The sequence below is a fragment of the Podarcis muralis genome, chromosome 3, assembly GCF_964188315.1.
Source record: "Podarcis muralis chromosome 3, rPodMur119.hap1.1, whole genome shotgun sequence".
NCBI lineage: Eukaryota > Metazoa > Chordata > Lepidosauria > Squamata > Lacertidae > Podarcis > Podarcis muralis.
Genome location: NC_135657.1, coordinates 108294797 through 108321776, shown reverse-complemented (window position 1 = coordinate 108321776; position 26980 = coordinate 108294797). Strand labels below are relative to the sequence as shown.

At 45.1% G+C, this 26980-nt stretch overlaps 1 protein-coding gene across 2 annotated transcripts; it reads left to right on the top strand.

The window, feature by feature from the left end:
- The first annotated feature begins 1859 nt into the window (after nt 1-1859).
- On the top strand, nt 1860-26980 carry ANKEF1 (ankyrin repeat and EF-hand domain containing 1). 2 transcript variants are annotated; one of them, XM_028722225.2, is made up of 10 exons: nt 1860-2135; nt 6337-6722; nt 9289-9488; nt 10619-10768; nt 13181-13304; nt 14080-14905; nt 16992-17218; nt 18731-18984; nt 20313-20456; nt 22530-26980. In XM_028722225.2, the coding sequence occupies exons 2-10, from the start codon at nt 6380-6382 to the stop codon at nt 22689-22691; spliced, it is 2430 nt and encodes an 809-aa protein (XP_028578058.2). In that variant the 5' UTR covers nt 1860-2135; nt 6337-6379; the 3' UTR covers nt 22692-26980. The 2 variants fall into 2 exon arrangements, with proteins under 2 accessions (XP_028578058.2, XP_077782581.1); XM_077926455.1 differs by lacking the exons at nt 1860-2135; nt 9289-9488 and having other exon boundaries at nt 6608-6722.

The following is a 26980-nucleotide window of genomic DNA, read 5'->3' as shown; positions in this document are numbered from 1 at the left end:
GAGAGTTGCTTCAGCTACTGACAAACTCCCAAAGGCGCCTAAACAAAGCAGGCCACATGATCCAAAATCTATGCAGGAAACAAAAATGCAAGGTTGTTATAGCAACTGCAACACATCACCTGAAATTTAAAGATAGGAGTTTAAAGAAAAACCCAAAACAAGCCCTGTGAGCAGAATATTCCAGGGCTGCGAAAGAATCAACTTCCTCTCCCTTCCAGTGTTACTATGGCATCTAGCCATGAGACAAAATTTGGGTATGGGTGGCATTTTCCTCTACGTACCCCCCTTTTTTCTAATGCAGCTGTTCTTACCCTAGCCCCCAAAATAGATGAAGTCTTGAAATGAACTAGTTTTCAATCTGGTAAATGCTATGTGTGCGCTTGAGTGGCAGGGAGAGGAAGACTGGACATATATACACTGTTTTGAATTAACTATATGACTGATGTTGCAGGTGTTATGTACGGAAGTTCTCACCCTGGTCCAGCAGGGAGATACTGTAGATAGTTTTCACTCAGGTCCACATAGGCAAATAAGGAATTGAAAGTGACGTTCAGTGATTGGATAGTTACAGAAAGTTGTTACTGTTGCCTTGTAGTTGAGATCTATATAAGCAGGTTGGCTGAACCCTTCAGCTCAGTTCTGTTCTGGCCTGTGAATAAAGAAGAGCTGTTTGAAGAATCACTGTGTCGTCTAATATGTTCACCCACAACTTAACAGCAGGTGTAAAAGTAAGCCCTTATTTTCACATCCAACTTATGCTGGAAATGTGGAAAAGTGGAAGGAACACTGTTCCATACCTGGTGGAGCTGCGAAAAATCCAAGGCCTACTGGGGTATGATTCATGAAGAACTAAAAAAAAATGTTAAAAACATCTATACAAAAGAAACCAGAGGCATATTTATTAGGCTTATTGGGGAAAGATATACCACAGAAAAAGAAAGGGATTTTCTTATATGCCACAGCAGCTGCCAGGATACCTTTTGCCAGCAAATGGAAGAGTGAGGCAATACCTTTAAAAGACGATTGGCTGTGTAAACTAAGCGAGTTCATAGAAATGGCAGAGCTGACTGCCTATATCAGAATGCGGACAAACCCAAAAACTTAGACTAAAATGGCAATGCTTTGAAGAATATATGGACAAATATTATTCCAAAAAGAATATGTATGTTGATATGTTTAGATTAAAGGAGTAAAGCGAAAAGAACAATATTATCTAGGAATGTTATAAAGAGATAAAAATTCAAAATCTAAAGAGTGCAAGGGTCATATAGAATTTTAAAAATAAGGAAGTCGAGGGCTGTGGTGGTGGGAGGGAAATGGGGGGGGGAGGATTTACATTTGTGTAAATAATAGTGTATTTTTGTGTGCTTTTGTTTTGGTAGAATGTACTTTTTCTTTTTCTCTTTTTGTATTAATAAAACTCAATAAAAGCACACCAGTGCAAGTAGATAAATAGGTACCGCGGGAAGGTAAATGGCGTTTCCGTGTTCCGTTGTTCCATTGCGCCAGAAGTGGTTTAGTCATGCTGGCCACATGACCCAAAAAGCTGTCTGTGGAGAAACGCCGGCTCCATTGGCCTGAAAGTGAGATGAGCACCACAACCCCATAGTTAACATTAACTGTCCAGGGGTCCTTTACCTTTTTTATTTTTTGTTTTTAGTTGAGATTCCTGCATTGCCGGCGGTCGGACTTGATGGCTGGCGGGGTCCCTTGCAAGGCTCTGATTCTAGACGTGTTGGCAAACTGGTGGCCTTGGCTCTGCCCTTCGGGCTCCTCTCCCTTGCATCTCCCCTTCCACGTGATTTGGGGAGTGGGATGTGCTTGGCTCCTGCGCTCCGCTTTGCGCAGCGAGGCTGGGAGCCGGCTTGCCATTGTTACGCGCGCGCCGGCGCGCTTCCTCTCCCTGGTTCCGTTGCTATAGGAGCTCCCGTCTAACAATCCCCTCCTCCCGCTGGGTGCTCCGGGGACACGCTCGTTCTCGCGGAGGCTGCCACCCGCCCAAGGAACCATTCCTGCTCTCTTGCCATCAGCCCGCGGAGGAAGCGGGGAAGAGTCATGCCCATCTACCAGGCGTCTGGCCGGCTGCTTTCGTCTGGTCTCCTCCAGCTCTCCTGGAGCGTCAGCAAAGCTTGCAGGTAAGCTGCTGGAGTCGCGGCAGGTTAAAAGGAGGAGAGGGCGAAATCCAGGCAGATCTGGCCAGTAGTGGTCATTGTTTTTGCGGGGTGATGTAATCCTTTAGTGCTTCTGTCTAGAAAAAGGAATATCGGAGAGCCCTGCGTTGGGAATGGTGTTGCAGCCCAAAGAGCCCAGCGCCTTTAAAAGGACCGCTTTGATTGACAAGCAAAGGCTATTGCGGACTTCACGTAGAACTCTTCGTGCGCTCGGTGGTAGGCTGCTCTCATTCAGGCTCTGTTGTTTGTCTGACCACTGAGTTGACTCGGAGTTGCTTTGCTGGTGAACTGCAACTGCTTATAAGTCATACATGCAGATAGAACTGCAGGAGGTGAACTTTATTGCCCGCTATCCTCAAGACATCAAGGAGCTCTTGGGGAAAATTTATAATTTACCTTAAAAACCACTGTAAACAGTTAAAGTCGTTGGTAGGATCTGAATAACACTTGTAGTTTAATGATGAATTTTGGATATAATGGAGATGTAAAAGATTTGGATTATTATAAAAGATGCAGGAGGAAATGGTTAATAATAGGACCCACGAAGGGGAGGAGGGGAGTCCAGGAGATTCTTTGACATCTTGTTTTTATGTTGTATGTTTGTGGTTGTAAAATTTGAAAAACCAAATAGTTTATATAAAAGTTAATAAATAAAGGAGCTCTTGGGGAAATAATAATAATTCCAACTTTACAAATTCTATTATTGATGAGGGCAGATTCATATATTCTTGTATATAGATCTGAATCTTGTGACTTGACTGTATGCCAGTCCAGTGAGCATGGGAATGAATGCTGAGCTAGAAACATATTGGGTTTTAAAAAATACTGTAAACCAAAAAAAAACCATTCTCCATCATTTAATAAGAAAAGGAACTATGAAAAATGGCAAAGAGGAGAGAAAATGCAGATGAAATTATCGTTAAGCAGCACTGGATTTGGGGTGATGAAGTCTGTTCCCCTGCACAAGGCACCAAGCCAAGGGGGCACAAAATATTATTATTATTGTTGTTGAGAAGATCTATGCAAAAGCAACTGTATCAAAAGGAATTATTGTGAAAATAGGAAATTTCGAGGGCATGGGGCACCAGATTATGACCTAGCTCAGGGCTCCATATCACCAAAGCCTGCTCCGGCCCAGGTGCGTGGGAGACGTTTGGTTGCTCCCACCTTACATTCAGAGTGGCTGAGGATGTTTGTAAGTGTCCTTTCTTCAAACCATCTGCCGGCAGCCTTCCCAGGTGCTCTGTCCTTCCTGAAAACTTAATGACGTCTCTGACCAGGCTTTCCTGTAAATCACAAAAAGCTGGGGTGTGTTTGTGTGTAAAGGAACTGCCTAATATGTACCTGACAGCTGTTTGTTACTATTATATATTTTTTTGAAACCGAGGCCTGTTACTTTTAAATACATGTAAAGGCAAGCATATAGACATCCTTTAAAAGCAAAAGTGGGCGCACCAGTTTCAGATGCTCAGAAGGCAGTCCCTTCAGATGCATTTCATTTAAAGTTTAGGGGGTAATTCCATGAGGTTATTCCTTTCCCATGGGGCTTTTTTGGGGGGAGGGGATTAGGAAATGTGGGCAGCTGGGGAAATGTTTAATGGAAATTGGGGACAATATGCACAACATAATCACTGCACCATGGTAGGTAATCTCAACTCCACACCCACCCAAACTTAGGGGAATTCTGAAGCACCTTGAGATTGAGACAGCAAAATGGAAGGGGAAGGAAACTTTTGAGAAATTGAAGGCATGTTTCCAGCACAGAGCCCCCAGGTCTGAACAGAAGGTAATACAGTGGTACCTCGGGTTACATACGCTTCAGGTTACAGACGCTTCAGATTACAGACTCCGCTAATCCAGAAATAGGACCTCGGGGTAAGAACTTTGCTTCAGGATGAGAACAGAAATCGTGCTCCGGTGGCACAGCAGCAGCTGGAGGCCCCATTAGCTAAAGTGGTGCTTCAGGTTAAGAACAGTTTCAGGTTAAGAACGGACCTCTGGAACAAATTAAGTACTTAACGCGAGGTACCACTGTACCTGGTGTGTCACAAAAGCTCTGCCTGTAGGTTTGGTGTCCAGGCATTCAACCCTTAGTGCTTCCATGCCATCCTAGATAACATAAGAAGAGCCTACTGAATCAGACGAAAGGCCCATCTAGTCCTGCATCCTGTTGTAACAGTGGCCAATCAGATGCCTCTGAGATGCCTACAAGAAGGACCCAACTTTAGTCTGCCAGCCCCCATCCACCTACCTTCTTACTTAAAGGGGTTATTCCTGGCTGTTGCCTTCCTCCTTCTTAGGCTTAGCTTTGTTGTTGTAGAAGTCAGCAGAGAGGAGGATGGGGACAAACCTAGCATTTGTTAACTCGGTCTGCTGTTGGCTCTGGTTCTGCCTATAACTTGCCTCCTTTCCTACCAGCCTCAATGGGCACCAGCCATCGATAGCCTTGTCCTCCATGTCTAATCCTCTTTTAAATCCATCCAGGTTGGATGTCACATGCATGTGTGAACTTGCTTTGTTTGTCGTTCTTTGGGTTTGTTGTCCTGCACCTCTGACCCTCAGGTTTCACAAGGAGGCTTCTGGCAATGTATGCAAACATCACAGCACCCGTATTTGCCAAGAGGTTGAGGGTTTATTCTTGAGGCTCAGTTGATGCCCTCCTAGAAACTAGAATTTTAAAACAGATTCAAGTGAAGGCTAATGTGCCATTCCATCTTTGACTTATGGCATTGTTGCTATGATGCACTGTTGCATCATCAGGAATATTAATGAGTTGCAAACAGCAATGGCAAACAGCAGTAGCAAAGGACAACTAACTGCAAACATAAGTGTGGTGGCCGGTGGTGACTGGCGCCCTTTGGGTTGAGTGGAAGGTAGGGACATCAACAGTCCACAGAGCCACAGCCAATGACAGACAGAGCCAACTAATTCTACTTTTGTCTCCATCCTCCTGCCTGTTTGGAGTTCTACAAGGGCAACATTAAGACTAAGGAGAAGGTTATTTATGTAAGCCACTGCTGCGGCCTGTCTTTTGTTAGCCCAAAGATGGAAAACGAGCAAGGCCCCAACCAAAGAAGAATGGCAACTTAAGCTGACAGAATATGCACAGCTTGCAGACTTAACATATAGAATAAGAGAACAAGAAGGACATACGTTTAAAGAAGTCTGGAAAACGTTTATTGAACACATGGGATATTGGGTACACTTGAAAATGTTGGCAGCATTAAGATGGAGTCAGTAGTGTAAACAAGATTTGATGGATGTAATAATGGAATACTGAATGGCAGTGGCGGAGCTTCATGCTCCGGCACCGGGGGAGCGGGGAACAGGTGGGGGCGTGGCATGCTGCCCGCAGGGGCGTAGCGTGCATCCCAGAGGTGTGGCACCCAGCGCAGGCAGGGGGCAGCCGTGATGGCACCCCACCGGGATCGCGCTGCCGGGGGTGGTGCGCTCCCCCCGCCCCCCTCTTCCTCCACCAGTGCTGAATGGTATAGTTTTGTAAAATATGCAGGGATTTATGATATGCCAAATGAACCATGGAAAGAGAAGAAGGGAAGTCATTGATATTTTAAGGATGTTTAAATGAGTTTTTTAAATTGTAAAACAGAAAATTTAATAGTGTGTGTGTGTGTGTGTGTGTGTGTGTGTGTGTGTGTAGACTAAGGAGGAGGAAGCTGACAAGCAATGCCACCAGCTGTAAGAAGATAGGCTGGTGGGAACCGGCTGAAGGGAAACTGAAGTTGGTGGGGCAATATCCCATTCATTTTAAAGGACCAGCTTCCACTGGCTACAGTAGTGTGGCATGCTTTACTGTGTCATGAGCCACAGGCAGAGGGCCTTCTCAGTGGTGGCACCCACCCTGTGGAACACCCTCCCATCAGATGTCAAGGAAATAAACAGCTACCTGATTTTTAGAAGACATCTGAAGGCAGCCCTGTTTAGGGAAGTTTTTAATGGTTGATGTTTTATTTTGTTTTTAATCTGTTGGGAGCTGCCCAGAGTGATGGGTGGGGTATAAATAATATATTATTATTATTTTATTTATTATTATGCAGAGTCGCGTCCTTTAACAGATATGCTTAACCGCTACAGCACAAATGGGGTACATCGTAGAATTCCATTACAAAGGAGACTCATTTCTCTCCCATTTCCTCCTTCTGTCCAGAGAACCACCTCTATGAGAATATCCTTCCTTCGGTTGATTGAGAATGTTGGCTGACAAAAGGCTCGAAAACCTACAGATCTACAAAGTTCTCCAGTGCGTTCGCCAGAAGGACAAGAAGCAGATTGAGAAGCTCACCAAACTCGGCTACCCGGAACTCATCAATTTCACCGAGCCAGTCGATGGGGAGGCTGCTCTTCACTTGGCCTGTGTTGCCAACGACATTGACATGTGCAACTTTCTCTTGGAGCTTGGAGCTCATCCGGATGTCCAGGATCGGATGGGCCGCACCCCCGCGATGAAAGCTGCTGAGCTGGGCCATGACTTGGCCTTGGATGTATTAGTCCAGGCCGAGGCAGACATGACCATCGTTGATGTGGAAGGAAAAGGTAATGAGAACCAGGTGTTGGCAAGGGAGGTGGGGATTTCTCTTGTAGCTCAAGAAGTTCAATCCACATTGGGGCACATTTCAAAGTGCTGGCTTTCACCTTTAAAGCTCTAAACCATGATTATTTAGTTAAATTTGTTAAGTTAAACTAACTGAAAATAGCTTGCAGATACTTAATGGGCTTAGGATTTTATTTATGTTAAGTGATGAATTAATATGTTCACCATACGGTGAAGATCTAAGGATGTTAATGTTTAAGTTAAATTTCATAAAAATTGGGATTTGGAAAACCGTTAAAAGGAAATGCAATGAAATTCAACCAAGGGGAAGCGAGAAAGTCACTTAACAAAGTTAATAACTGTAATTTTCAATAAGGCTATGATTTATGTTTGTTTGTCTTGTGTGTGTGTTTGTTTGTTTGTTTGTTTGTTTATAATATTGTGAAAACTAATAAAATTTTTGGAAAAATAAATAAATTAAAGCTCTAAACCATGGGTAGGCAAACTAAGGCCCGGGGGCCGGATCTGGTCCAATCACCTTCTAAATCCAGCCTGCAGATGGTCTGGGAATCAGCGTGTTTTTCCATGAGTAGAATGTGTCCTTTTATTTAAAATGCATCTCTGGGTTATTTGTGGGGCCTGCCTGGTGTTTTTCCATGAGTAGAATGTGTGTTTTTATTTAAAATGCATCTCTGGGTTATTTGAGGGGCATAGGAATTCGTTCATTATTATTTTTCCAAAATATAGTCCGGCCCCCCACAAGGTCTGAGGGACAGTGGACCGGCCCCCTGCTGAAAAAGTAAACAGCTTGGGGCCAGGTTACTTGAAGGATGATCTCTTCCCATGCATACTTGCCCAGACCCTGAGATCTTCATCTGAGTTCCTTTCCCAGGTTCCCTTAGCTAATGAAGTGAGTCAGGTGTCTGCTAGGAAAAGAAACTTGCATTACTTTCTAAAAAGAATCAGAGTGGGGATAATTCAGACTGAAATCCCCAGGTGTCAGAAAAAGTTATTTATGTATGCGACAACTGCGGCTTGTGTTTTGTTAGCCCCAAAATGGAAAATGAGTAAGGTCCCAACCAAAGAAGATTGACAACATAGGTTGACAGAATATGCACAACTTGCAGACTTAACATATAGAATAAGAGGAGAAGAAGCACATACGTTTAGAGAAGATTGGAAAATGTTTATTGAATATATGGGAAATAACTGTGTATAGCTAAAAATGCTGGCAGCATTAAGATAAATTCAAAAGTGTCAGTAACTTTTGATGGATGTGATAATGGAAAACTGATTAGTATAGTTTTTTTCTAAAACATGCAAGGATATAAAATATGTAAAATGAACCATGGAAAGAAAGGAAGGGGAGTCATTGATATCTGAAGGATGTAAAGTGTTTATTTGAAACTGTAAAACAGAAAATTTAATAAAAATCTTTTTTTTTTTTTTTTTTTTTTTTTGAAAAAAAGGAAAAGAGCCTTATCAGTAGTGACACCCATCCACCACCGGTTGATAGAATTAGGTTGTGAACCATCCTGATATCTACAGACAAAGGGCGGTCTATAAATTCAATCAATAAATAATAAAATAACTAGAATGTCATTCCCAAAGATGTTCACCTGACACCCACATTATGGTCTTTAGATACCTGCTGAAGATCGTTTTGATTTCCCTAGCCTTCATAGTAATTACCATGGGTACAAATATCCAGTGGTTTTTTTTCTTTAAAAAAATGTTTAGGGATACTCTCATTTTCCTACTCATATTGACATACTGCCCCTCAATGAGGCCAAACTTAGGTTCACAAAATGTTGCGGGGTATGCGTACCTCTGCGTCCCGTCCCCCCCCAGAAAAAAAGCACCGCAAATATCTGGTGCATTAGTTCTTTGCTCCATTCCCCCCCCCCCCTTTGCTAGTTTCGTATTGGTTTCCTCATTGTTTCAACTGATATGCTTATGCTGGTTTTAGGAATGTATATTTTGGTGGTGTGATTTTAACTAATCGGTTTGAGTATTTATTTTGGTTTGGATTGTATTGGTATACAGTGGTGCCTCGCAAGACGAAAATAATCCGTTCCGCGAGTCTCTTCGTCTAGCGGTTTTTTCGTCTTGCGAAGCAACCCTATTAGCGGCTTAGCGGATTAGCGCTATTAGCGGTTTAGCGGCTTAGCGGCTATTAAAGGCTTAGCGGCTTAGCGGCTAAAAGGCTATTAGCGGCTTAGCGGCTTAGAAAAAGGGGGGGAAAGCGAAAAAAATCGCAAGACTCGCAAGACGTTTTCGTCTTGCGAAGCAAGCCCATAGGGAAATTCGTCTTGCAAAGCGCATCAAAAAATGGAAAACCCTTTCGTCTAGCGGGTTTTTCGTCTTGTGAGGCATACGTCTTGCGGGGCAGCACTGTATTGGTATATTTTAATGCCTCTGCAACCCTCCCCGAGCACTTAGTTATATGGGCAGTACTCAAAGGCAATAAGCAGATTATTTTACTCCTTGGCATTTAGTGGTTGGTCTCTCTTTTCAGGATCACAGCTGTTTCCCTGTTAAGCCACTCTGCAACTATTCTTCACACAGGTGTTCTGTTTTACTGCATTCTGCCCACCAAACGCCACTTCCGCTGTGTTCAGATGGTCCTGGAATATGGGGCGGATGTTAACAACTGCACTTTTGAGGGGAAGCCAGTTTTCGTACAAGCCTGTGAGCAGGCGCATGAGATCAGAGACATGTGCATGACATTTTTGGAGAGAGGAGCAGACCCTAATGCAACAAACCCAGTAAGAATGTTCTTAGCCATTCTAAGAGTGGGGAGTGGAATGCCGACAGGCATAAGCATACTAATAATTAGGGCTGCAGTGGCTAATTGGTTAAATTTATCAACCATAAAAATGTTTTAAGAATATTTATTATCCTGAGCAACCAGGCAGCAGATCATATATATATATATATATATATATATATATATATATATATATATATACACACACACACACACACACACAGTGGTACCTCGGTTCTCGAATGTCTCTGTTGTCGAACATTTCAGAACCCGGACACCGAAAATCTGGAAATAAATGCTTCCATTATCAAACGTACCTCGGAAGTCGTTCGACTTTTTCAATTTTTTGATTGAAAAATTGTCGTTTGATTTTTTCAATATTCGCAATTGCATTTGCAGCCAGCCCTTTGTGCCTCGGTTTCCGAACGTTTCGGAACTCGGGACAATCTTCCGGAATGGATTACGTTCAAGAACCGAGGTACCGCTATAATTTGAAAAACTGCAGATGGCATTATTTATTTATTTATTTATACCCCGCCCATCTGGCTGAGTTTCCCCAGCCACTCTGGGTGGCTTCCAATCGAGTGTTAAAAACAATATAGCATGGTAAGGAAGCACATAAAAATAAATTCACACTAAAATACTGAATTTCCAGGAAGCCTTTTTATGTATGGATATTAAAAAATTGCAAACTGATGTGGACATTTGGAGATGATTGGGGAAATGAGAAAAGCTGAGAAATGTCAGATTCATCTATCGCTCCTCCCGATGTTATCAAGACACACTAATACACATGTAAATTCAAGATAGAGAGCAGGCCACAGAAATATCTCACGCTTTCTGCTAGGATTGTGATCTTTTTCAGAGAGGCCTGTTTTGTACCTGAAGAACAATGGCTCCCACTGTACACACAGTCCCCTTTTTTCTCAGGTAGAGGAGAGGGCATCAAGGAACTACTTAACAGCCCTAACCCCTGTTCATGGCTTCCATTCTTTATAGAATAAGACATTTCCTCTGTGTCCCCCCCCCCCACTTTTTGCAATATAGTAAATGAGCAAATATGTGTTAATTTTTTTCCCCCTCTCTCTCTCCCCTGTCCCTCTCTTCCTCCCTTTCTCTGATCTGCAGGCGACCGGCCGCACAGCCCTGATGGAAGCAGCCAGAGAAGGGGTTTTGGATGTGGTCCGCGGTATTCTTGAGAGAGGTGGAAATGTTAATGTTTTTGACAATGAAAGACACCATGCCGCACATTTTGCTGCCAAAGGAGGGTTTTTTGAGGTATTCTTTGTTGGTGGTGTCAGAAACAAAGGTACCCAGCCCAAGGAACTCTCTCAGTTAATTACTAATAATCAGGCTTGGCTAACAGAGGGGATCCGAGAAAATCCAATTTCATTTTTTCCCAAAGCACACTTTTCAGAATGTTTAGCTTGACCTGAATAGGAAGAAACATGGAGTTGCTATAGTCGTGTGCTATGGCAAGAGGGATGCGGGTGGCGCTGTGGTCTAAACCGATGAGCCTCTTGGGCTTGCTGATCGGAAGGTCGGCGGTTCAAATCCCCACAATGGGGTGAGCTCCCGTTGCTCTGTCCCAGCTCCTTCCAATCTAGCAGTTCGAAAGCACGCCAGTGCAAGTAGATAAATAGGTACCGCAGCGGCGGGAAGGTAAAAGGTGTTTCCGTGCACTCTGGTTTCTGTCACGGTGTTCCATTGTGCCAGAAGCAGTTTAGTCATGACCCAGAAAGCTGTCTGCGGACAAACGCTGGCTTCCTCGGCCTGAAAGCGAGATGAGCGCCACAACCCCATAGTCACCTTTGACTGGACTTAACCGTCCAGGGATCCTTTACCTTTACCTTTTTTGTGTGCTGTGATAACTTGGGGTTTTCCCTACTCTCTGCACAGCCTGAGGGTCATTGTCCTGAAGGCAGAGCCAGTGCTGTCCAGCACCATTCAGCCACTGCCTCCTTCAGGGAGGGAGACACTTGAAGATCTGGAGAGCAGTGAGGAGACATAAGGATGGTTTTGAAAGTGGCAGATAGCTAGTTAAAGAGTCAGAACGATGATCCCTTTGGGTAATAAAGGTAAAGGGACCCCTGACCATTAGTCCAGTCATGACCGACTCTGGGCTTGCGGCGCTCATCTCGCTTTATTGGCAGAGGAAGCCGGCGTACAGGTCATGTGGGCAGCATGACTAAGCCGCTTCTGGCAAACCAGAGCAGTGCACAGAAACGCCGTTTACCTTCCCACCAGAGTGGTACCTATTTATCTACTTGCACTTTGACGTGCTTTCGAACTGCTAGGTTGGCAGGAGCAGGGACCGAGCAACGGGAGCTCACCCCATCGCAGGGATTTGAACCGCCGACCTTCTGATCGGCAAGTCCTAGGCTCTGTGGTTTAACCCACAGCACCACCCGCGTCCCTTTGGGTAATTCTACATTTTATATTCAGTATGTCTTTGTGTGGTTTTTTAAAAATGGCAGCTACAAAGGGCCCAATCTAGATTGGGAGTGGGTTTGTGCCATACCATAAAAAAATGGAGCCCACCCTCAAATTTACTATTTGCCCAAGAGGTGAAGCTGCACAATAGCAACTTCTGTCTCAAGGCAATTGCCAATTTCATCTGGGAGAAGGGATTTATGTTGGAAGTCACTGCAACAATGATGGGAGGAGGATTAAACTCCCCTCTGCCTGTGCCTCAATTCTGTTGTGGATCATGGCTCCCCACACAGGGCTCGTATGGGATAGCGGTGGGCTTTGGCCATCTTTGGTAGCATGGTGCTCTGAGCGAGGCCAGAATTTAGCACCCCCAAAGGAATCTTCTCAGTGATGGATTTTCTCAATTTGGAACCCCCTCGGCTTGGCGCCCTGTGCGGGGAAGCCAACTTCACTGCTCTAAACTGGGCACTGTTTTGAAACACCCACACAAATGCAAATTTCACATGATTTGAAGTTTGGCCCTTGTCATAAGAAGAAAAAGGCTTATTTTAAAGCACAGGTGGGCGACCTTCAGCTCTCCAGACCATAGTTGTCAACTTTTCCCTTTTCTTGCGAGGAATCCTATTTGGAATAAGGGAATTTCCCTTTAAAAAAAGGGAAACATTGACAGCTATGCTCCAGACGTTGCTGGACTCCAACTCCCATTAGCCCCAGTGAGCATGGTGCAGTAGTCAGGAAATATGGGTTTTGTAGTCTCGCAAATTTTGAAAGGCTGCAGGTCTTCCAGCCCTTGCCTTATTTCTGTGCAGGAATTTTGCCCTCTCGCCATTACAAATATTAATTAGGCCATGGGTAGGCAAACTAAGGCCCGGGGGCCAGATCCGGCCCAATCTCCTTCTAAATCCGGCCCATGGATGGTCCGGGAATCAGTGTGTTTTTACATGAGTAGAATGTGTGCTTCTATTTAAAATGCATCTCTGGGTTATTTGTGGGGCATAGGAATTCGTTCATTTCCCCCCAAAAAATATTGTCCGGCCCCCCACAAGGTCTGAGGGACAGTGGACCAGCCCCCTGCTGAAAACGTTTGCTGACCCCTGAATTAGGCCTTTCTCTGGTGCCCCAGCTTATATAGTTACAGCTTTTCAGACTGTTTAAATGGCATCCATTTGCTGCAATTTTGCTGAGAAGAAAACAGGTACAGTACATTTGGTTAAAGTACATCTGTCTTGGTTTAATGGTGTTGACTTTGCTTCCCAGATCCTGAAGCTTATTTCCGCCTACAATGGAGATGTGGGTTTGATAGCCATGAACGGAAACACGCCGCTGCATTACGCTGCTGCCGGGGGTTATGCAGAGTGTTGCAGATTTATAGGTCAAAGAGGTAAAGGATGGTTGTCTGAGAATGAAACATTCCCCCCAACCCCGGGATAAACTGAGGGGTTCAGTCACCTGATTCATTGAACAAGAATCCACTGCACTGAAGCAGGAATGGAGCAATCTCGTTTCGGTGCCTGTAATATACTGCATCAGGGTGGTCCAACCCACAGCTGTGGCCCTCAATGCCTTGTTTGGCGGCCTTCAGCAACATTCAGGAAAATGACATCTTAAAGCCTTAAGAATTTTTTGTGTGAAATCTTGTTGTTAGAAAAAGCGGCCACGTCTGTTTGCGTATGAAATTGGTTTACTGGTTGCATGTATTGAATCTGTTAAATACACAATATGTATTTAATCAAATATATTAACTGTGTATATTAAATAATATCAAATATATTGTGAATGCTTTAATTTATGATATGGACATTAAATTTGTGGGGTGGCCTGCGAGTTGTTCACACATCCGCAGAGGTGAGCAGGTTGTGTGCTGGTGTGTGGTGCTTGTGTCCAAGCAAGGGAGTGTGTGAAAGAATGTGGGGTGGCCACACCTACCTTTGGCCATACCCACCAACTGCATGTGGCCCCCCAAGGATTTATCAAGGATGGATGTGGCCCTCAGGCCAGAAAGGGTTAGCCACCTCTATTCTGTAAGAATCTTGAGAGCCATGAAATGAATGAGTCAACCACGGTTTTGATGATCCCCAGGTGTTGAGACTTTCTTTTGACTCATTTTCTAAGATTTTGGAGCTGTCTTCATTGGAACTTACACTTTTGCCTTTTAGGCACTGACCCTACATGGAGGAACCTAGAGAAAAAGACCCCGAGGCAGGTGGCTAAAGACGGTGGATTCAAAGCAGCAAGTAAGGAGATTCGTAAGATTGAGCGGCGCTATGCCAAATATTCCAAGCCCAAGCCTGGGGTGAAGAACCCCAACCCGCCCTGGGCTGTTAGGCTACATGACTGGACTGTAGAACACCAGGCAAGTCTTCGTGAAGCATTTGAGATCGCAGATCGAGGGGACGGGGCCGTGAACAAGGAAGATTTTGTGTCCATCATTGAAGAGAGGTGTCCGTTTGTGGAGGCTGAACAATTAATGACAATTGCTCAGGCTCACGAGAAAACGCGAGCAGGAGGGATTAAGTTCGAGGAGTTTCTTAAGGGCAACCGGTTCTTGCAGAAAGCCTTCCTCCTTACATCTTATGGTCCCAAGAAGAAGAAGCCCAAGAAAGCGAGAGGCAGGAAAGCCAAGTTTGTCGCCCCTATGCCAATCTGTGTCATTCCGGAGAGTGCGTACCTGAGGCGGGCAGATGGCGGGCCGCCTGAGTACATGATCGAAACCTATAAGAACGTGACAGACTGCAACCGGTTCAATCGGGACCACCCTCCTGAGCACCCCATCCAAGATGATTCCTGGTGGTACATTGATGACCCGTTGAAGACTTTCGCCCACATCAACTACCTCGCTAAAGACGGAGACCTTTCATCCATGAAGAAAGCCTTTGAGGCAGGGGTATCGGTGGACATACGAGACCATTTCTACAAAACTCCTTTGATGGCTGCTTGCGCAAGTGGGAACATCGAAGTGGTGAAGTTTCTCCTGGAAAGGGGGTGAGTTTACTTCCTCTGGTGGCTTACTGGGCTGGTGGGCATAGGAGGCAACCCTGTAGACACAAGTAATGTGGGATTTATGTGGGAATGTTGAGGAAGGTAGGAGAGGATGTATTGATGAAACATTATCCTTCCTCGCTCACGCCAGTGAGCAAGAAGGAGAGCACATTCCCTTGCAGATATTTGGAAGCAAGTTGATGGATTTGTTAGAATCATTTAACTTAAGCAATCCAGTCTGGATTGTTCCTGGTAAGTTCCCCCTTTTATTTCCCTCTTAAAATAATAATAACACAACACAGTTTTCTTTAAAAGTAAGAGTAAAGTTTTACTTACATTCAGTTCACAGCAGTAATCTGTAGGCAGGCTTGATCTTGGGGTAACAGTTACATTTGTACAGAAAAGAAGTCTGAGCTACACCTCAGACTTTCTGCCTTGTGGCTTCCATCCTCTTGTAAGGATGACCCATGTGTTGGCTAAGAGCCAGGAGAGGAAGTCCAAGAGAGAGGTCTGAAAAGAGAAAAAGGAAATATGGCTGTGTGGCTAGCCCTTTTACAGGGTCTGCTAGGCTCATGCACATCTACCTGGTCATACACAAGGGCAGGAGGCTCCAGAGCAGGTATGACAGGAAGTCCTCCCTGTCTGGAGCCACATTCCCCTGGGTGTCCACTCTAGGTAACAGGAAAATGTTGTACTTGACTGCTTCAGTGATGATGCATCCCCCAATTTATGAGGGGTGTATCCATGCTCTGTGCAGGGCATTCAGAATTTTGAGGTTGACAGAGTGCAGATGGGAACACAAAGGTCAGAGGGCATCAGGAACTGGGCAGATGAGGAATGGTGGAGACAGCCTCCGCATCCTGACCCCTCCAGAGAGGAGGAAGAGGAAGACAGTACAGATTTACAACAGGGGTTAGAGGTCACAGCTCAGAGGCAGATGAGGGGGGAAGTTGGGAAATAATGGGAGGAGGAGGAGGCAGGAGCGAAACGGCAGCTGGCCGACATGGTGTCATTAGAAAGCATTCCAGACCATCTCCCAGAATCTGACGGGTCTTAAAAGTAGGAGAGTGAAGAGCTCAAAGACAGAGGGCACGTAGCAGCACCCGTAGAAGTGACAAATGACGAAGTGGGAGAAACGGAGGGTGGAGATTCACTTGGGACAATGCCTTTATCCAAGAGGCTGGGCTCTATAGCCTCTCTTTGTAATATTGAAATGAAAAGGGAGGGTATGAAACTTTTCCTTGTCTTGATACTTTCCTGGGCAACCAGCCAGGAGCCGCTGACAGCATCCTGAAAGTGGGTAGCTTTGGACAGGCCACCAAGTCTTGCCCTATGCGACTTCACAAGATGGTTGTGAAGGAAACAACAGAAGGCTGCACCCAAAGGAACGGGCTAGATCAGTAGTCAACTTTTTCATATCCTATCATATCCTTCCTTTAACCCAAAGATCCACTTGGAGACCCATTTCTTTGTGTGTTCTTTGTGGTAGAGGTGCTGTTGTCTCCCACCTTAGTTCAGACTGCAGGTCAGTAGTAGTGTGTCCTTACCCCCTAGTTGAAGACAAATGGCTATGTGACAGTCACCATTGTGATGTGACAGCCTAGGCAAGTTGTCATGGAAGATTGCATGTTTGATTGGAGGAGCTAATTTTCCAACCATGGTGGGAGCAATGGACCAGGACTGAGGAGATCCACAGCCAGATCCTTCTTCAGCCATGGAACTCATCTGGTGACCTTAGGTCAGTCACCATCTCTAAGCCTAACTGACCTAACTCTCAGATTTGTTGCAAGAGTGAAATGGGATGGGGGAGAATGCAATGCATGATAGCCTTAGCCCCTTGGAGGAAAGGCAGTATATGGCTGTGTACATATACCTTGAGGGACACGGGTGGCGGATGGATCGACCAGGAGGGAGAGAATATGCCAGTCGGGCATGTGTCTCTGCCAGGGTCCTACATGAGAGTAGGATGGATCCTAACACAAATCAGGTCCCTTCTCATTGGAGTTCACTGAAATAAAATTCCTCATGTGTCCCTATGTGACAAAACAGTATATTTCTAATATAGAGAACAATCATTCTTTGTCTGCAGGGCTAATGTGAACGCAACAGACAATTTCATGTGGACTGCTCTCCACCATGCATGCCATGCAGGCCAGCAGGATATTGCTGAACTGCTCATTAATTCCGGAGCAACAGTAGATGCTATTTCAATCAACTATGGAACCCCATTGATGAGAGGCCTTGAGAGCTGCCGACTGGACACGGTGCATCATTTGGTCAACGCTGGTGCTAAGCCTCAGCTGACAAACAGAAAAGGTAAAACCTTTGCATTACTGCTAATTGACGGCCAATGCAATGTTTAAATTAGCTATGGTGTTTTATCAGTAACTCCTAACTCCTGACCTAGACTGGAAATTGAATCATTGCTCCTTTACATTTTCTTTTTCTTTTTTTTTTTAAATTACTCTTTCCAGCTTATGTTGTTGTTTTTGTTTAGTCATTTAGTTGTGTCCGACTCTTCGTGACCCCATGGACCAGAGCACCCCAGGCACTCCTGTCTTCCACTGCCTACTGCAGTTTGGTCAGACTCATGCTGGTAGCTTTGAGAACACTGTCCAACCATCTCGTCCTCTGTTGTCCCCTTCTCCTTGTGCCCTCCATCTTTCCCAGCATCAGTGTCTTCTCCAGGGAGTCTTCTCTTCTCATGAGGTGGCCAAAGTACTGGAGCCTCGGCTTCAGGATCTGTCCTTCCAGTGACAACTCAGGGCTGATTTCCTTAAGAATGGATAGGTTTGATCTTCTTGCCGTCCATGGGGCTCCCTGTCTGTGGAATGCTCTCCCTATGGAAATTTGTCTGGCACCCTCATTAGGCACCTTTAGGCACCAGGCAAAAACATTTCTTTTTAACCTGGCCTTTGGTTGATCTGATTACATCCTATGCCCTTGTCTGTGTGTTTTTTTGGGTGGGGGGGCTATTGGGTTGTTTTTAATTTATTATGTATTTTGTGGTTTTATGTCTTGATTTTGTTCTGTAAACTCAGGCTTCCTCAACCTTGGCCCTCCAGATGTTTTTGGCCTACAACTCCCATGATCCCTAGCTAGCAGGACTAGTGGTCAGGGAAGATTGGAATTGTAGTCTCAAAACATCTGAAGGGCCGAGGTTGAGGAAGCCTGTGTAAACTGCTCTGAGACCCCTGGGTATAAAGGATCCCTGACCAATAGGTCCAGTCGTGACCGACACTGGGGTTGCGGCGCTCATCTCGCTTTATTGGCCGAGGGAGCTGGCGTTTGTCCGCAGACAGCTTCCGGGTCATGTGGCCAGCATGACCAAGCTGCTTCTGGCGAACCAGAGCAGTGCACGGAAACGCCGTTTACCTTCCCGCCAATGTCGTACCTATTTATCTACTTGCACTTTGATGTGCTTTCGAACTGCTAGGTTGGCAGGAGCAGGGACCGAGCAACGGGAGCTCACCCTGTCATCGGGATTCGAACCGCTGACCTTCTGATTGGCAAGTCCTAGGCTCTGTGGTTTAACCCACAGTGCCACCCACATCCCTACCCCTGGGTATAGGGCGGTATATAAATTCATTCATTCATTCAATAAGAGGTAGGCGCCAATGAATTCAAAATCCAATCATTTTACAATGCTTCACCATTGAACTTTATGCACCCAAGTTAGTTGTATCTCAATAGCATCTTTACCACCCGAATACTCTGGGCTCCCATCCCACTCTGTCCCTGTATTCTTGGTGACATGGAATCGCTCTGGCATCAGGCAGAAGAACGCCACTGCCCCCACATACCGAGCCAGCTTCTTTTTTCAAACAGGACAAAACGCTCTGGAAGTTGCAAAGGCTTATGCTGACACCCGGCTGGTCCACTACATTCAAGACACGCTGGACCGCATGCCGAAGCCACCGGACAGCAAAGGGGACAAGCAGAAAGGGAAAAAGGGGGCCAAGCCAAAGGCACCGGCCAAAGCAGCCTCAGCAGCCTCAGGAGCCCCAACCACCCCAGCAACGCCTGCCACTCCCAAGGCAAAGATGCCAGATCCTGCGTCGAAAGAGTCTGTGAAAGAGGAGGTAAGGCGATGCCATGGTGCTTCCCTTCAATGGTGGGTTCTCCAGATGTTGGGCTCGACTCCCTTCATCCCCAGGCAGCTTGGCCAGGGGGTGATGGGAGCAGAAGACCTCAGCAGCTTGCATGGTAGCCAGAAGTATCATAGCCAGACACTGGAGAGACTTGTCTGGAGTAAGCATGGACTAGTGGTATCAAATAGTGCTGGAAACAGCCTTATTAGAAAAACTAACCCATAAACTGAAGCTGACACAGGGACAAATAGAAGAAGACGCCTTCGCCCCGGTATAGCTTCCCTTTATCACATACACAGCCCAACAAGACAACAACAAGAATCCGCTGACAACATACAAATTAATCTGGCTAACCTGATCCAAATACACACACACACACCACACAAAAACAAATCTCACTACAGCCAATCAAAGACAACCACCAACACGCTAGGCCACCTCCAACCTCTCTCCCCACCAAGGAAACACAACCAGCAAATAGTAAGAGAACCCACACAAGTGACGCTGACACAAAACCCCACACATACACTATGTAGAAGAATAGAAGCATTACCACCTGACCCCACCCCACGCCTCCCCCTCGTCCCCCCTTTTCTTCGTAACCTAACATTGTATGTAACACTACATGTCTCGCAACAAATAAAACTGACCTGTAGAAAGCACAACTTGAAAAAAGAGACAATGCACGTATTTTTCTAAACTAAGAAATCTTTACTACAGGGGTAGGCAACCTAAGGCCCAGGGGCCGGATCTGGCCCAATCGCCTTCTCAATCCGGCCCGCAAACGGTCCAGGAATCAGCGTGTTTTTACATGAGTCGAATGTGTGCTTTTATTTAAAATGCATCTCTGGGTTATTTGTGGGACATAGAAATTTGTTCATTCCCCCCCCCCCCCAAAAAAAAAAAATATGTCAAAGAGAACAACAACTACCAGACTTTTAGAAGACATCTGAAGGCAGCCCTGTTTAGGGAAGCTTTTAAAGTTTACTGTATTACAGTATTTTAATATTTTTTTGGAAGCCGCCCAGAGTGGCTTGGGAAGCCCAGCCAGATGGGCGGGGTATAAAGAATAAATTATTATTATTATTATTATTATTATTATTATTATTATTAATTATTATTATTATTATTATCAGTGCTCACATTGCAAGGGGGGAGCAGCCTTCATGACCCCCATACCTACTGCGACAGCCCCCTGCTTTTGGATTTTGACACATAACAAGAAACTTGGGTTGCAAAAAGGCCTCTTCCGGCTAATTGCGTGAGACATTTATGACACACACAAACACTTGTGGAACTGATGATGTTCTGTGTTTAAGGTTCTACCATCGTTGGAAACAGTCGCTGAGAAATCTCTCTTCGAGGAGAAGAAAGAATCCCTCAAGGATAATGTCGTCCATCTGAATTCACTGATAACTAGAGGAGCCACAAGGAAAGTTAATATCACTTTCACACCACAGAGGGTAAGTATGTCTGCAAAATAAGACCAGCTCACTCTGCTGATCTTAACACCCCAGTGGGTCTCTGGGGAAGAATGTGGTAGAATGGCTTATTTCTTAGTGTTCCAATCATTTGAGGGGGGGAAGAAATGATCACAAAGGGATTCTGTTCTTGAATATTTTCCCTATTGGGAGTTGTAGGTGACAGGATTGTATGTGATGTTTCAACTCTGCTGGAGTACTTCCGCTCCATAATTCTGAATCCTTTACAGCTAGATGTTGCTAACTTTATTCCAGAGCCCAGCATTACTGGGGAGGGGCTCAGTTTGCGAAACAAAATATCCAGTGCTTTTTTTCTGGGGGGACGCAGGAGTACGCATACCACCAAACACTTTATTAGCGTGGCTCACAAGGTGCCTTGCTAGAAACTCTCACAGTATGGTTCAAGCAAATGTATTTATTAACATTAGGCATGAGTGTTACACCTCAATAAAAAATTAGTTAAACAGCTTCCATAGAAATTAAAAAGTCTCTAAGGATATTACAAAAATGAGAAAGAAGGCTTAAGGTATTGCCTGCTTTGTGGTTTTGGCGGTGCCATAATTGCTGGCCTTTTGCCAATTCCTGGCTTGGCAGGAGGAATGTAAGATGTGGAACTTTTGGAGTTAGATTATGTCTTCTTGCCGGTTCTGTAACCCCCTTTAGAACGAGCCTGCTGGCCTCCAGACCTCATTTTCTTCTTTGATTCTCTGAAGAACTGAGGCTTTTTTCTCTTCCTTCCCTTGTTGGGTCTGTTGTGGAAATAGGCAGATGTTGTATGCAGCTCCTCCTTTGCTTCATCAGTACTGGAATTTCTTTCAGCGTCAGCTTCTGTAGCCGAAAGAGGCTTGTTTTCCGCTGGCAGTGTCCATTCATAATACTTCTGCAGCACTTCAATGATTTCTGCTCCATACTTCTCTAACTTGTCCTCCGTAACACCATCAATCTGAAGCAGAACTGCAGGGTCTGGAGACAGTGTCTCTGCAATTCTTTTCAGCGTGACAGTGTTAAAAACATTGAAGTAATGGACATCAAACGCTTTCCCAAGGTTTTTGCAGACATCTGTGAGTTCTGAGAGACATTTCTTAACCATCTCTTCCCGCTGGGAAATTTTGATCACAGACGCCCTTTGGTGCTTGCGAATGCTGCTGGCACTTTCAGTTTCATGGAACTCTACCTGCAGAGATCCATTCAGCACAGCATAAGCTTTCTCATAGGGGACGTGGGTGGTGCTGTGGGTAAAAGCCTCAGCGCCTAGGGCTTGCCGATCGAAAGGTCGGCGGTTCGAATCCCCGCGGCGGGGTGCGCTCCCGTTGCTCGGTCCCAGCGCCTGCCAACCTAGCAGTTCGAAAGCACTCCCGGGTGCAAGTAGATAAATAGGGACCGCTTTCTAGCGGGAAGGTAAACGGCGTTCCGTGTGCGGCTCTGGCTCGCCAGAGCAGCGATGTCACGCTGGCCACGTGACCCGGAAGTGTCTCCGGACAGCGCTGGCCCCTGGCCTATAGAGTGAGATGGGCGCACAACCCCAGAGTCTGGCAAGACTGGCCCGTACGGGCAGGGGTACCTTTACCTTTACCTTTAAGCTTTCTCATGGGGTACGCATACCCCTAAACATTTTGTGAATCTAAGTTTGGCCTCATTGAGGGGCAGTATTTCAATATGAGTAGGAAAACGAGAGTACCCATAAACATTTTTTTAGGGGTGGGGAAACCACTGAAAATATCCTTCTGGAGAAGAAAGCTGCATGGAAAATACAAAACTTGGGAATAAGCGAGATAGTAACTGGAGGTTGCCAATCTTTTTGGACCCAGGAGCAAATTTGCAAACAGGAGAAACTGTCATGGGTACCATAAACACCCTATGACCAAGAACACACCAGAAACCTATTCCATAGGCTACAAAAGAAGGCTTCTTTCTATCCTAAATTCAGCATGGCGGGGACATGGGAGGGGGTGATTATAAAATATATCAACCATGCTTTTTGCCTTTCGTTAAGAAATGTACATAAGGATAGCCCATTTGCTGAATCTTAATTATGGGATCCTTTTCTCTTTCAAGACTTGGAGTCCAGAAGCGACGACCCAAGACCTTCTAAGGAAGAGAGAGATGCGTCGGCAGCGTTTTAGTTATGAGGTGGACTTTGATGACTTCATGATGCCCTTTAAGAGGAACTTTATGGAGAAAGCCCGTTTGTTGCAACAGGGTGCTATCCTGCATTAATCACTGTGGAATTCCTGCAAGGATGTCCAGGAAGGAAAGGATCCAGTTCTGAAGAGGGCAAGAATCATGTTATCCTGAACTGTGATGGAAGTTTCGCTTTGTTCTTTTGTTATGTAATTTCAGTACAGGGCATGCTTGAAGTATTCAACCAGGAGGACCACTCTGTCTTGCATTTGGGAATGGATTTGTTTTCATTTATTTATTTTTTAGCAACAAGTTGGAAGATTAATGAACATTTCAGGAAAGTGGGAGTCCAGCTACCCTACTGCATTGCAGTTGACTTTTTATTACCCTCTCCCAGTCATCCAGATCTGAAACCATCTCCTTGCTTAAAAAATAGACTCTATCCTGCTACAGAAACTTGAAACCAATTATTTCCAGGTGCTATAAATATCCATTGTACTGAGCAGTGTTGGTGATACTTCTTAAATCTAGGGCAGCTGTAGAATTTGTGCAAGTCTGCAGAATTTTCCCATGAGAAGAATGTCCTGGTGCTAACAGGGGTATGTAGGTTTTCCCATATTTTTTTGTGGGCATGTCGTGGGTGGGATAACATTAAAGCAATACAGATATAATACAGGAAAGTGATCTGGGCGATTCCTAGGTGGAATCTACACACATAGAAAAACCGTTCTGAAAGTGCTTTAAAAAAAGTTTTTAAAAATACATGGAATTTTCCATAAAGCTCACCATCACACCTAGTGTCAATTGTATATTGCACTTAAAACACACACAAAACGTTTTATTTGCAGCTATACAGCTGAGTCCCTAGTTTTGATCCATGTCCACTCAACTCTAAAAAATGAAGTTGGGAAAAGTTCCTGTTTATCAAGGAAAGGAAAGAACAAATAGCCAGGAAAAAACAAACCATGATTTACCCCAGTATGTATGTATGTGCACCCAATGTTCTTTGGAAGAGCCTTAATATGTTTGTATTATTTAGCTAGTTATCCAATAGTCTGTAGTGAATAACCACTATTTTTTGCTGCTATTCCCTCCTCCAAAACCAGGAATGTAAAGACAGCAGCCAGAGCGCTCCGATGTTTCCTCAGCCAGGGCAATCAATACAGGGACAACAACAAACTGGGGTTGTTTCACTGGCCAGTGTGGTGTAGTGGTTAAGAGTGGTGGACTCGTAATATGGTGAACTGGGTTCGCGTCTCCGCTCCTCCACATGCAGCTGCTGGGTGACCTTGGGCTAGTCACACTTCTTTGAAGTCTCTCAGCCCCACTTACCTCACAGAGTGTTTGTTGGGGAGGAAGGGAAAGGAGAATGTTAGCCGCTTTGAGACTCCTTCGGGTAGTGATAAAGCGGGATATCAAATCCAAACTCTTCCTCTTGTTTCACTTGTGTCCTGCCTCCCTCTGTCTTGCTTTGTAGCATTTTTACTCACCACAGGCATACAGAAAAGTGGCTAAATCGACTTTTGTCTACCTGATGTTCTCCAGATGTTTTCGACTACCGCTTCCACCAGAGCCATGCTGGCAGGGGCTGAGTTGTAGTCCAAAACATCTGGAGGGAACCAGGCTGGTGATAGATAGATAGATAGATAGATAGATAGATAGATAGATAGATAGACAGACTTTATTTGCATTAGCCAACGGCCATAGCAACATAAAACAAGCAGTATAACAAGCAGTATATACAATTAAAAAGACAACGATGGGTAAAAAGGACAAACACCTGGAGAGAACCAGGTTTGTGAAGGCCGGGCTAAATCCGAAGATGTTTGCCAATAGCCCAACGCTCCTGAAAAGCCTATAGTCACATTTTAATGGAGATGGGAATCTGGGACATCACTGATTCCCCAGCCAAGTCTGGACAGGTGAGCGAAGGGATGTTCTCAGAATGGAAGAAACTGCAAAGTGACGCAGTTAACCTCAGTAGTGAAATGTAAAAGTTGCCTGTGTGTTTGTGTGAAAGCACACATTCTTTGGGCTGAGAGAACACTCAGGGAGAAGTCCAGCAGATCCCAGCTTCCAGGCTGCCATCTGACTTTATTCCCAGATGGTGGAAAAGTATCTGCAAGAGTAATGATTAATGCTGCGTTGTAGAAATTCAGGACATTAATGAGAACAGTTGGATTCCTCTATGAATCACTGGTCTAAAATTGACAGCTGGCCTATTAGCCTTTCTAATACCAGCAATTTGCATCCCATCCAGGCCTCTTTAACCAGCAGAATCCGCGGCACAATTTCCAAAAAGCCCAGGCTACATTTTTATGTATAATTTTTTTGTGGCAGTTAAATGGAAGCAGGGAATTAAATAACTCAAGAACCACAAATACTTCTTGTAGCTTCATCTGATGGCTCATAACAGCACCTTTTTTCTTTTTTCTTTTTTTGAGTAATACAATATATCAATGGAAGGATAATTTAATGAAGAATGTAAAGCAACAAAGTTTGTTCAGTTATCTGTATTCTGTGAAAAGTTATAGCCAAATAACCAGAAAAAGGAAGCACAACTTGCTTAGGTTGATACGCAGTAGCTTTCCTTCATTTGAATGTAGCCAATGAGTATAAGTGTTTAGAGAGCCAATCAGGTCTTATGAGCCATCAAACTCGGAAATACACTTTTCCGAAATGGACTCCAAACTTTTGGCCACTGGTGTATCAGATACACACATATTTAGATTAAATAATAATAATAATAAATAGTAAGCTATTTGAAGGAAGAGTGTAAGCTAGTTGAAGGAATGTCATGCTCCGTCCAGAAAGACTGTAATATAAACACAAAACTAATTCCTTTGGAACTCTCGTGAAAAGCCAATTTGCTGCCACAAAAGGAGTGTAGGTTTTATCTTCACTGTCGCTTGTTTGGGGAGTTGGTCCTTGAGGGCAAATGGGGCACTGTCCCAAAAAGCTCAGTCTACTCTTGGCCAGCCCACACCTGTCTGCTTTCTTCATGACCTCTGGCCTGGGGGGAGGGTGACCCTTGCTCTCAACACCCTCCTCCATAATCTCAGGGTTGCCATTCAGGAACTCGGCGGGGATAAAGCAAAATGAGAACTCGTTGGCTCTGCCTGCCGTTGGCTCTAGTGCCACCTTCTGTTGGCCTCCCAGCCTTCGGCCCTATCAGTCCCAATGGACAGCAGCCGCTATGGGTTGCTTGCCAGGAAAAGGATATTGCATGAGTTGTGGTGCTACTGGTTTAGAATGAGATGGGCCACACACATGCAGTTCCATGGCCGTTCATGGCAGTAGGGCTTTATGCTTTTCAAAAGTGTTTTCGTTTGTATGTTGTGGATCGAGGGCCCGATCCCCGCTATGTGAAATAAATACACAAGGACACGTGATATAAGGTTAATGGGCAAGGAAAGGCCACAACTTTATTGATTACAGCAGTGAAAAGGTATTGGCTTAGGCATTGGATGACTATAGGAGGTGGGTTTATTCAACAGTAGGTGGAGCCTGTTGATGCCAATCCAACTATAGGCTCACCCCCTGATGTCACCGAGGGTCGTGCCATGGCCTCCCGCCAAGCAGGCATCGGACGGAATGCACGACCGCCAGATTCCTTTAACGGAATAACCCACGGTAGATAGCATAGGCGATGGCCACACCTAGCCCTTGACACAGCACAACACATGAATCCAATGCCTAACCTACCCACCAATACCACAAAAGTTGTGACGATTGCTACGAAGTAGGCGAAAAAACCAAAAAGCCTAATGCCAAATGGAAAAATTCCTACCAGGCCCCCCAGACAACCGGGGCGACCAACCTAAGGTCCATAGCAAGGCCAAAAACCTATACCCTGAGCTAAATGGGAGTGGAGGGTGGGTGACTCGCTGAGGGACGACGACGAATGAGGAGGAGGCGGAGCTGGCACCACAGCATTAAGCTGCTACACACGCCCCCCGGAGGCACCTGGTTGGCTGCCTCCAGTGGGCGTGGGAGCCAGCCAGGTAAGGAGGGGAGGGGGCTAAAGCCCCCTACCAGGGGCGGAGCTCGGTCTCCCGCCCACAACCACTCTCCTCTCTTCCAGGGAGGAGAGTCTTTATCTGCTCTTCTTTGGTGTACCAGTGAGGATTGCTTCAGCTTCCAAATCTATGCAAACGTCAAGGCACCCTTATTGTGCTCTCTGTACAGCATTCGTGCTCCTTGTACCATGACCATGTGCATCCTCATTATTGTCCAACATCTGTAGACTCTCCACCATGTGCTGTCTTTGATTGTCCCTTGGAATGTATATTACTGATTGAAGTCTAAAGTTCTGTTCTTGACTTCAGCAGGGTATGAAGTTTAAATAATAATAAAAATAAAAATAAAGGTAATGGACCCCTGGA